At 42.6% G+C, this 12,129-nt stretch overlaps 1 protein-coding gene across 1 annotated transcript in view; it reads left to right on the top strand.

The window, feature by feature from the left end:
- The window catches only part of Apba1 (amyloid beta precursor protein binding family A member 1), a 93,877-nt gene that overhangs the window by 26,048 nt on the left and 55,700 nt on the right, over positions 1 to 12,129 (top strand). Inside the window, exon 5 of the mRNA XM_010605885.2 lies at positions 4 to 527. Within this exon, the coding sequence (XP_010604187.1) occupies positions 4 to 527 (524 nt within the window). The remainder of the gene's footprint in view (positions 1 to 3; positions 528 to 12,129) is intronic.

The raw sequence follows: 12,129 nt of genomic DNA, 5'->3' as shown, positions 1-12,129 counted from the left end.
CAGCTTACCGCCAGGAGGCCCTGGGCGCGCGGCTGCACCACTACGACGAGCGCTCGGACGGCGAGTCGGACAGCCCCGAGAAGGAGGCCGAGTTCGCGCCCTACCCGCGCATGGACAGCTACGAGCAGGAGGAGGACATCGACCAGATCGTGGCCGAGGTGAAGCAGAGCATGAGCTCGCAGAGCCTGGACAAGGCGGACGAGGACATGCCCGAGGCCGAGCAGGACCTGGAGCGTGCCCCCACCCCGGGCGAGGGTCGCCCGGACAGCCCGGGGCTGCAGGAGCCGGTGGGGCAGCCGCGGGCAGCCGGCCCCGCGGGCAGCGGCGAAGGACAGCGGTACAGCAAGGAGAAAAGGGACGCCATCTCGCTGGCCATCAAGGACATCAAGGAGGCCATCGAAGAGGTGAAGACCAGGACCATCCGTTCGCCTTACACTCCCGACGAGCCCAAAGAGCCCATCTGGGTCATGCGCCAAGACATTAGCCCCACCAGGGACTGTGACGACCAGAGGCCAGTGGACGGAGATGTAAGTCTGGGCGCGTCCAGGCTGGCGGAGCTCTTTGCATGGCATCCAAAGGGGAGGGGCGGGAGGGGAGACGGGAGTCGTGGCCCTGGGGAGCGCTGAGAACCTTTCCTTCCACCGTAAGTCTCAGCAAGTGCACACCATCTCTGCTCAGTGGTGAGTGACGCACCCGCTGAAGAGAGAAAGAGACCTGCAGAGGGATCGCTGTAAATCAGTGATTTCCTCACTATCTGGAGAGCTTGTTGGTAATCAGTTTTCGAGGCACAAGGCCTCCCGCCAACTAGTTGCTAATTCAGAAGGGCTGGTGTGGGGTCCGAAAATTTGTATGTTTTTTATTTTATTACTTGTTTGCAGTACATAATGATTACATTCATTGTTGTGGGGAAGGATATACATGTACAAAGCACATCTTAATTCTTTTTACTTTAAAATGGCAGGATTGAGTAAGGAGACTTGATTGGAAAAGATTCTGGCTTGGGGAGAAAGGTGCTATTTCACAAGGGAGAAGGCGGTGTTGCTGTAGGAGAACCTCTAGCCCTAACATCTGAAGAGCTTTCTGTGATAAGGAAGGAGAGTGTTCTTTTACACGGAGGAGTAACCAAAGTTAGAACAAGGTGTGAGGAAGTGGGGTGGAAGAATGCCTTAATGTAATGAGATCAGAAAATAAAGTTTTAACCAGAGACCAGCCTGTCCCAAGAAGGGCTATATCCGTGGTGGCGAAGCTATGGCACATGTGTGGTTTGTTTTTAAGACAAAAAATGTTAATGAGTTTTTTTTTCCAAACTAAACTTCAATATTCAGGTTTAATTGCAGTGGTAGCACTTTACAATAAATAAGTGGGTCTTGGATTGCATTTTGGGCAGTCTCTGAAAGATTTGCCATCTTGGGCTATAGGCTGGCCGAAGGTTAGACACCTTGAGGAAAGGGAGAGACTAAACCAAGTTAGGTTATTAAGCATTTTGTTCTGGCTAACCAGGTCTGCTAATCATTAGAGTCAGAGAATTTAAATTTGGAAGGTCTTATAAGTAAAGAGGGTACCGGAGTGCCTTACTGTGGTCTGCGAGGGAAGAGCATCTCTGCAGTCAGCCATTTCCCAGAAAGCATAAGGGTGGAGGATTTCTTAACCTTCCAGGTGGAGAGCAGTGCGCCCATAACAAGTTCCAGGGAATGCTGTGGGACACCGTTGGAGAACCACTGCCCTAAAGCTGTCCCTTAAGGATTTGCAACAAGTGTTGTGGTTTCTTTGGAGAAACTGATAGAAATCCTGCTGAGCCCTGTCCTGCCAGGGCTTCTGTAGTGTTTTGTTTTGTTTCTTCTTCTTGTCGGTGTTTTACTTGCCTTATGCTCGTTGTGGGTTTCAGTAAGTGTTTAATTTTCACTTCTCTTGCTACCAGGGAAGGCTTCCCAACAGATTGTGCTTAGGTGTGAAGAGCTACCAAAGCTCTTGCTGCCTTTGGTGACATTTTATTTTCCCTTTTTTATGGTACTAGGGGTTGAATCCCAGTCCTTCACACCAAGCTGCATTTATTTTCCATGTTTAAAATACCTACGCAGTCTGATAACCTGGCAAGCCTGGGGGGAAGTCATAGTCTGTTCAGAATAAATCGAGACGACTGACCTTTGCCCCCTACCTTGCTATAAAGATTCTTTCTGCCGTAGTTCTCTTTTCCATTCTCTTGAGTAATTTTTAAACAATTTCATTTAAATTGGAGCTTGGTGTCAGAGAAAGGTCAAGAGGTTAAATTGCATTTAATTCTGTATTTTATGATTGTACCAGGCTGTTTCTTGGTGTATCTTTTGGAGTGAGAAGTCATTATTGGAAGCTGCTTATGCATTTTACTAATATGTAAAGGGTTGTGGGGACCAAAGCAATTTCATTCACATTGTGTTTAGTAGCAGTCAGCATTTGCTGTTGGCTGATTAAACTGCTAACACCTTTTCAGAAAAGGTTGGAGGAAGGTTGGGAAGGCAAGGGCATCCTCCCCAGCAAGGGGGCAGCATTGGGTCAGTTAGTCCACAAACTCCCTTGTGTCTGTTTTCTAGGTTCCTGAGTCAGAAACAGGTGTGCTCACATGGCTATTCCCCTTGATCTCCAGCTGTCTCTAAGCTTCTAGTAACTAAGAGGGATTGCAGCAGGCATTTTGCAAATGAGGTGGAAATGAAGATCTTTGGAAAGTAGGGAGCTGGTAATCAGCTGGTTGGCAAGTCCTTGTTAGAAATTCGGACAGCCATCATAGGAGTTGCAGAAGCATTCAGTCTGGGTGCTGGCCTCTCCTGGTGGGCTCCTCCTTTGAAGCCAGCTGTGTGAAAATGACCTACATACCCATGTGACCCTTCCACCTTCACTCCGAGCCACCAGCACAGTCCCTGGGTTGGGCCAAGGGTGGCTTTTATTCATTTGAATTAGGACAACATAACCCTCTTGCATGATATTTCATTCCAGATGTAGAAATAATTATAGCTGCTTTAGGAACCTATACCATCAGAAACTCAGCTTGATGCTAAGAAACTGGTCAGGAGGGCTTACTGGGGATGAATAGTTTATACAAAGCAAAAACCTGTAGTTAAAAATATCCCCCAGTCATTTTTCAACCACTTGAATCTATGTGGTATATTTCATCTACTATGCCATATTTATAAGACATACCTTCATTTGGTACCACTTTGATGGTTTGATTCTATGTTAGCATCAAAACTTCATTCCATGCAAGGTATTGTAGAAAAGTCACTGTGAAAAGCGGTGTGATGGGAAGATGGGGGGCTTGTTAAAAACGCATTACTGTGCTGCTTTCCCAAACCTAAGTACCTGAGATGAAGCCCTGTGATCTGGTGGTTTTTTTTTGTTTCATAGTTTTGTCTTATAAATGCTCCCTGAAATTTTTTTTCCCCTCTGGTACCGGTAATTGAAATCAGGACCTTGTGCTTGCCAGGAAGGCACAGTGCCACTGAGCTACATCTCTAGCCCTCCCTGAAATTCTTAACATTTTAAGCATGTTAACAACCACTGATCAGGTGACGGGGAAGGGGGAGTCTAGCCAGTTTTTTTGTATAAGATATGTAGACTTGAAAAATCCTTACTAGCAAAAATACAGTACTAATAAAGGGGCTGTCTCATGATTACGGTCTACAGATCTGGAGAAGTGGCCTTTAATTCTTACATTAAAGAAGTGTGTTCTTAAAATGTCAATATGAGAAACTACAATGGAGTAATAGAAGGAAATTAAGAACACAGCATTACCGCTCACCAGAGGTAATTGCTAAGGGTTAAGTCTGCTTTTAACACTCGTAAACATCAGCATTTTGCACTCGTAAACATTACTGGTAAGTTGTACAGAATAAGATAGGATTGTTCATCTGCAAAACTTTACTGAACTTAGAGATGCTCTGTGCTAAATGAAAATAATTGTTTCCTGAAAAAATATGTGCTTCGCTTCTAGTGAGGAGTTTGTGTTCTAGGTATGATATGTTTGAGCAATCTCTTCCAGCTCCCTTCTTTAAAAATATTGTTAATGTGTGGCATGTTCTGAAAAGTTCCACACCTCCTGATGTCTCTTGCAGTGACGAAACCCTTCCGAGTAGACAGCGTTCATGGTCGGACAGAGTTGGAGATTGATGGGATTGTGTATGTTGGAGGCTTGGGGCTGCTTTGAGCGCTGTGCTGTGCATCCTGAAATGGTGCTTATATCTACTCCCTCCTACAGATATACCAAGTGATAGAAAATACTAAAAAGCAGAGAGACAGAAAGGGCAATGATAATGAAATGTTTAAAATGTTAGTAATCAGTCATGCTAAGCATAGAGCTCCTCAGTGTTATTGGTTCTCATCTCCTTCCAAATATAAAAGGGACTGAACTTCCTCATCCTCTAGAAGCTTTGGGCGGTGGGGGGGGTGTGTGTGGCTGGCCGGTGAAGTGTGAGCCTGAAGTGTGCTGTCTCCATGCAGGAACAGCTCACATCACACTTTCTTCCCTAGTGGCAGTGCACGGAAGCCTTGTGTTAGCACGGGGTGTCATAGTATGGTGGCTTCTCTGTCAGCACAGCACAGGTCCACGTGGCTGCCGGGAGCGGACCCATGCAGGGCTGGCTGGTTTGTTACAACATAAGAGCCTCATCAGTCATAACTGATATACCGATGAGGCTTCTGTGTGCTCTGTTCTACCAAATGTTTGTGAGCATTTGTACTATAGACACCCCAGAAAGTCTCAAGAATATGAGTCACCAGATGCATTGGGTGGCAGGAGTGTGGATCCATAGCTGGAGAAATAAGAGGATTGAAAGGCAGTCACAGCAGATGTGAGACCAGCCCCTGTGACTAGGAGACTCCTCTTCCCTGCAGAAGATGGGTATGTCTTCGCAAAAGGGTGAAAGAGGGGAACGTGACACTTGGGACACCAGCACAGCTGAGAGTGGATACAAGGTGTCTTCAGGGAACACAGTGACTGTTTTGCACTGATAGTGCCGTAGAATTTTGTTAGGGTGAGAGCCCACCTGCCCAGGGCCCTCAGTTCCCAGCAGATTAGAATACCGTATCCCTCTCCCAGGAAACAGAAAGGAAGATACCTGTAGATACTGATGCTGATATTGGGGGTTTCCTGGTTTAGTTGAGTCCATACCTTATACCCCAGAGGAAAGGTTCCTGCCACTTGTGAATCCTCCGTTAGGCATTTTTGGGACCCATTCTTGAATATGAACAGACAGCCAAGGGTCATCAGACGTATGAAGAATCTCTCTAACATGAAAGATAAAACATGAAAAGAACAAATAGGAAAAGGCCGTTGGAGACATAAACTTTAGGCAGAGTTCAGAGCCAGGAAGGACTGACAATATGACATGTGTAGTCAGTGTGCTCAGAGAGTTGGGAGAATACAGGAGAGAAATGAAATTAGAGAAGGGTACAAAATATTTTTAAAAATTGTTTAAAAGGAAACTCTTTCAAAATACAGTAGCACCAATTTAAAATTAAAAAGGTAAGAAAAAGTGGGAACATTCTAGACAGTAGAACAAGGCAAAAAAGAGAAAATAGTAGGAACATAAGTAAAATGGAGAGGTAAGTAGGAAAGACTATTTCCTAGAGCCAAAAGATATGCAAGTACTGGGTACTTATCCTAAGTCATTAAATAAGAGACACACAGGGACATTTTAGAATAAAAGGAAGAAAGAAAAGATCTTGTAGGCCTCCAGAGGTAAAAATAGGTTAACAGATGATTGGGAATCACAGTGGCATTGGAATCCCCACTGGAAACTGAGGAACATGTCTCAGCCTAATTTCCAACTCCATGTGAAGGTGGAAAAAGAAGTTTTCAGGCATACGGGGGTCCCAGAATTCTGTTCCCATGTAGGAAGCTACTAAAGGATTACTCTCCCTATGTAGGAGCATAAACCAAGAAAAGAGATGTGGGATCCAGGAAACAATGGATCCAACACAGTGATGATGCAAAATGGATCTCCAGGTGATGGGAAAAGAGATCCCAGGGTGAGGACTGTATTAATTTCTCATCACTGGAACAAAATAGCAGACACCTACAACTTGATAAGGGGAGAGGTTTATTTGGCTCATTGTTTCAGTGGGTTCGGGCCATGTTAGGGTGGCCTCAAGCCAGAAATGCCGTGGTAGCAAGGCATGGTAGGGGAAAGTTGCTCACCTCATGGCATACAGGAAGCAGAAAAAGAAAGGAGTTTGGCTGTGGACAAGAACATACCCTTCCAGGTTACATCTCCAGTTATCACCTCCAACCAGGCTCCACCGCCTAGCAGCACACTCAGCTACACTCCAATGAGTGTAGCACCCACAGTGATCCATGTCACTTTCTAAAAACACAAGACTTTGGAGGGATATTTTAGACCATGATGACTATGCACAAGGCCAATAACCATTCCAGACCTTGGAGGGCTCCAGTTAGTAGGTCTTTAGGCTGAAAGAATGGATTTCCTAAAAAAAGATTTCCTGATGTGTTTGGAGTGAGAAGAATTCTAAATGGTTTTAGAAGAGTTTTTACTAAATTATTAATCAGCACATAAAAAATAAGCAGACCAAAAGAGAACTGAGTTATTTACTTCACTAGAAACAGTTGTTACACAAGCAAGAAATGTGTTCATAATTTGCATGTGATGCAGCAGGGAAGAGCAAAGGTATAGGGTTCAGCATGCAAACCGAACATTGATGAACTAAAGGGTATAATACTGAGAGCATGAAGAAGCATGCAGTGTAAAAGGGGCAGATCTTAATCATTTATAGTAGAAGCCAAGAAATGTCTAAAATTGAAGAGCGAAGGCCAGGCATATGCTGTTTATGATTATAGATGTGAATGCCAGAACAAAGTGGTAGAAGAGTTGGGAGTGGGGAGGAGGTAGAGAAAAGGCCTTTGAAATTTGCCATAAACTATAAAATAAAATAGTGCTTGAATTTTAAAACTATATTTGTGTACTTCTTTGCCTTAAACTAAAATCGGAGATGAAATCATTACGCAGAGATCATTCACTATACTGTTTTCTGGTTAAAACAAAAACACAAGGGCAAACACCTATGTGTTCTACTTCTAGGAAACATTTGAACATTTATTAGGTGTTATGGTAAGATAAGTGAATTAAGCCTTTCATTTTAATTTTATGTGTGTTTATTTTAGGCCTGCATACTTCCTGTTGGCTTTCATCATACATATAAGAGTAAAGAAATAAAAAAGTAGGTCAAGGCAGAAGCTGTGCTACTTAAGGTGAGGAACACTAATTAGTAAGTGGGTTTGCACCTCGACAATAAGAAACATGAAGTGTTCAGAAGCCCTGGGATTGCTAGTGTGCTTAGCATTTGGAAACTACGGTCATTCCTGGGAAGGATAGCAGCAAGCAAGAGAGTCATATGTGCTGAGGTCAAGTGCAGTTGCATTGCTTGCTCCACATGCTTGAATAATTACGTAGGGTAATGGCCTTTAAAAATGAAATATTTTTGAGAATCTTCTTTTTTTTCTCCTTGAGTTTGTTGGTACATTTTATGTATACAGGGAATCCTCTTTTACCAGGTGCATTAAATGGCCAATTTTGTAATGTAAGATCCATGGTAAAGAGGCGTATTCCTGCCAGTGGGAGTAGTGCTCTACACAGCAGAATTTAGTTGTCAATAGCAACAACATAAATGAGCCATTTTTCTGTGAACTATCAGGACCCGATGTGACCAGGGTAATTTTTAAAAGATGTGATGGTCTTACTCATACATCTTCAAACTGAAAAGGCTTGACCTTGAAATCCCGTTCAAAGATCAGATGATTCATTTCAATCATGAAAAGAACAAAAGCAGGTAGGAGCATGTTTGCTTTTGCTCTGTCCTCTTGTATTTGAAGTATTACCTCTGCTTATCTTAAATCACCTCTAGAGTTCTACCTGTCAGTTCATCACCAAGCAAGCCCTGTGGCCTGACAGGTACATCCCTACTGACATCAGACCATTGCCATATCACTCACTGAAGCAACACCTGCCTGATGATCTGCACACCAGAAGGCAGGTTCTCCAATTACTTTGTGCTCCATGGAATGATAAAAAAAGTGATAAGAAAGATTGATTTTTTTTTTTTAACCTACGGACTCCTACAGCTTTCTCTCTGACTCTCCTCCCAAGAGGAATCTTTCCCAACTTTTTAATAGATTATTTGCCCAGACACTGTGTGTGTGATTGTACCAAGAAACAATAGGATAAGCAACAGGGAAGAAGATGGACAGTTTAACCAGAAAGAATTTTATCACTTTTCAGTTAGATTTTTAGCACACTGGGCCACAGTTTGGGTGTTTAAAATGATCAGCTCATAAGCGGGAGCTCAAAACACTGCACAGGAGTCATTAGAAAAATTGTGTCTTCTTTCCCAGACATGCCCTCTGGATATTTCCTTTTCTAAGTGTTCTGGGTTTCTATCAGGGAGCAGGGGCAGGTTGTGGGAGAGGAACAGCTATGTCAAAGATCATTGGGTTCCATATATAACTGAGTTAAACTTTGGGGCCCATATATTCCTGCAGAATTAGGAAATGTAATTTGTAATGATCATCTTTAAAAGAAGAACTGCTTCATTATAAATGTAACTGGCAGCATGTTCTATGCAGAAATACATTTTCTCAGTCCACTTTTTTATAATATTTTTGCTAACCATTTTTTTAAGAGAAGGCAGAGAGAGAATGTTTGAGTTAGACCAAGACCGCCTCACTCTCCAAAGTCTGCTGTGCAGTTTTTCTTGTCCTGGTTTCTGTACTTGGACATCAGGCCCTCACTTCCTTCCTCACCTCTCCTTAAGTCATGGTCTTGAGTCTATCACCTGCCATCTTGCTCCATTTCAGTTTCTTCATCCATAAGATGAGTTAGCAGATTTCTTCTTCCATGAAGTCTATGAGAGAAAATGTCTTTCCTCCCTGGAAATGTGAAACAAGAACCACAAGAGTGATATGTAGGCTGACTGTAAAGTCAAAGATCATTTGCTCCTCGGGGTTGTTCATTGGTAAACAGAAGTAGGGGGAGTAGGCCTCAATGTCCCGCCCTAATCTTCTCAGGAGTGGGGTTCTGCTCTGCTCTTCCCATCACTCAATCCTCCCTGTGCTGCCCATCCTGGCAGACCCTCGGATGACACTTGTTCCCAGCTTCCACCTTAAGGAGCATGACATCAGCATTTTTGTCCAGGACTTCTCTCATTAGGTCAAATTAACCTACCAGTTGGGGATAAAGACAACATGTAATTGCCCCTTCCAGAAATTCACTTTTTATTGGCATCCTACTTCCCAGTGGAGAGACTAGTAGAGAGAGGTTTGGGAGGCAGATAATCATTTCAGCAGTAACAGTTCTTAGAAAGTAGCCGCTTTCTTGCTGAGAGGGAGGGATCCTCAGAATCCTGGGAAGCGCAGATGTGATGTTAACACCCTGGTCTGATCATGGGTACTTTCGTGCCCATGGAGAAGTTTGATTTGTTTTTTTTAAGCCAGATTTAAGAATGCTAGAGAAGCAGCCTGGCTTCATCTTGGTCTCCAATTCCTTGACATCACCCCCTCCGACCCTGAATTCAGCTTGCAGGCAACATGTTAAAAAAAACTGTTGCTAGGAGACTGTTGACCAAGGTCAACTGCACATTATAATTCATCAAGACTTATTAGCAGCACCTTACCCTGTTGACCTTGTGTTGTCAAGCTTACAAGGGCACATGAAAACTGTCTGTGGCTGAAGGATTCTGGATTTTTCTTTTTTCCCTTTCATTAGTATATTGTTTTTGATGCACAATAAATACATTCATCGTGGGGTAGTGGTACAGATGCGTATCACATCTTGATCCTTAGTACTTCACCTTCCCTGTGCAGTCTCCCCCATCCCTGGATCCCCTTTTTCTGTCCACATAGTCTGTCTCCCTTGCTTCCTATCATCTTTTATTTCACTCTTTATTTGTACTTTGAGTTTCTCATATGAGAGAAACCATGATAGTTAACCTTCTGTGTCTGATTTATTTCACTTAGCATCGTGGTCTCAAGGTACATTGATTTTTCCACAAATGGTGCAAATTTATCATTATTTATGAATGAATAGTACTCTATGGTATATATAATACCACATTTTGTTTATTTATCTGTTGAAAAGCTTATCAGCTGCTTCCAAGATTTGGCTATTATGAGTCCTGAGGCTGTGAACATGGGTACATATGTATCACTGTTCTGTGATGTCTATAGCTCTTTTGAGAAGATTCCTAGAAGAGGTATAGCTGGGTCAAGTGGAATCTATTTTTAGTTTTCTGAGGAATCTCCATACTGATTTCCATAGTGGTTGCACTAATTACATTCCTACCAACAATGCAGAAGGGTTCCTTTTGCCCACAACCTCACCAGAATTTGTTATTTTTTGAGTTCTTGATGTTAGCTATTCTTTCTGGTTGAGATGGAATCTCAGTGTTGTTTTGATTTGAATTTCTCTAATGTCCAGAGATGCTGAACACTTTTTCATGTACCTGTTGGGCATTTGTACTTTTTTTCAGAAGTGTCCATTTCATTTGCCCATTTTTTGATTGGATCTTTTATTTGGAGGGATCTAATTTTTTTGAGTTCTTTATATAATCTAGATATCAGTCCTCTGAAAAGTAGCTAACAGTTTTTTCCCCATTCTTAGGTTGTCTCTTCACTCTATTGGTTGTTCCTCTTGCCATAGAAGCTTTTTAATTTGATATCATATTTGTTCATACTTGATATTTCTTGTGCAGTTGAGATTCTGTTCAGAAAGTTCTTGCATATGCTTATGACTTCAAGAGTTTTACCTATTTTATCTTCCAGAAGACTCAGTGCTTCTGTATTTATATATGGGACTTTATTGATTTTAATTTAGCACAGGATGAGAGATACAGTTCTAGATTCATTCTTCCTCTTGTAAATTGCCAGTTCGTACAGCACCATTTGTTAGAGAAGCTATGTTTTCTCCAGCATATATTTTTGGCCCTTTTTCAAAGATCAGATGGCTGAAGGTTTTTGGAATTGTATCTGCTTCTTCAGTTTTGTTTGGTTGATCAGCGTGTCTGCTTTTGTGCCAGTACCATGCTGTTTTCTTCACTGTAGCCTTGTAATAGAAGTTGAAATCTAGGATTTGTGCCTCCTTTTTTCATTGTGTTGTCCAGGATTGTTTTTGTTGTTTTGGGGCTCCTCTGGTTCCATATAAATTTTGGGATCATTTTTTTTCTAGTTCTAAGAAGAATGCTGTTGGTATTTTTCATTGGGATTGTGTTAAATCTGTATTTCATTTTTAGTAACATGGCCATTTTGACTATATTAGGTCTGCCTGTCCAGGAGTGGGAGATGTCATTATGTTTTCTGGCGTCATCTTTAATTTTTTTCAGAATACTGTAGTTGTTGTTAAAGAGATGTTTTACTTCCTGGGTTAGATCAGTTCCTAGGTATTTCCTTTTTTGAAGTGCTTGTTAATGGGGTTGTTTTCCTGATTTCTTTCTTGGTGGCTTGTTATGTATAGCAGTGGTGGTGAACCTATGGCATGCATGCTGCAGTAGGCTGTTGATTATCCTTGAAAGCTCTAAAAGGTTCGCCATCTTTGGTGTGTAGGCACACTATAGATTTTTCATGGGGGACTCCTGATGAGATATTCTGAACCTAGTTTTTCTCTTACAGATCCACTCTTGCTCATGGAGCTCTGGCCAGTCAGAGTGTTTCCATGATCTGGATAGCAGGGAATGGAGTTGACAAGGGACCTGATGTCAGATAGACTTTAGTTAAGTGTGTGCTCTGTTAGAGCCTGACTTTCACAGAGAAATGTCTGGCTGGAATGGGGTGTAGTGATGGAAAAGGAAAGGATGATCTCCCAAAGCTGGCTTCATTCTGTGTGCATTTGTGGCCTGCAGAGGACTGGACCTCCAAGCATCCTCACCTCAGACTGTTCTCCTGACCTGCTGTGAAAGAGTGCATCCCAGCATTGGCTTTGTTCTCTGATGTGATTAAAACATTTCTGTGTGTGAGGCGTAGAAAACCCTTTAGGGAGGCATTACCTTAAAGCCAGAAGATCTGCTGACACCACAGCAGAAATGAGACCCTTGAAGAGATGGGAAGCCATTCCTTAGACAAGTAGAAGACATCAGAAGAAATGAGTTCTTGTCCATCTG

Source organism: Fukomys damarensis, unplaced genomic scaffold, assembly GCF_012274545.1.
Source record: "Fukomys damarensis isolate Sample0158 unplaced genomic scaffold, DMR_v1.0_HiC HiC_scaffold_31, whole genome shotgun sequence".
Classification (NCBI taxonomy): domain Eukaryota; kingdom Metazoa; phylum Chordata; class Mammalia; order Rodentia; family Bathyergidae; genus Fukomys; species Fukomys damarensis.
The sequence above is the reverse complement of the archived record's forward strand: the minus strand, read 5'-3'. Positions and strand labels throughout refer to the sequence as shown.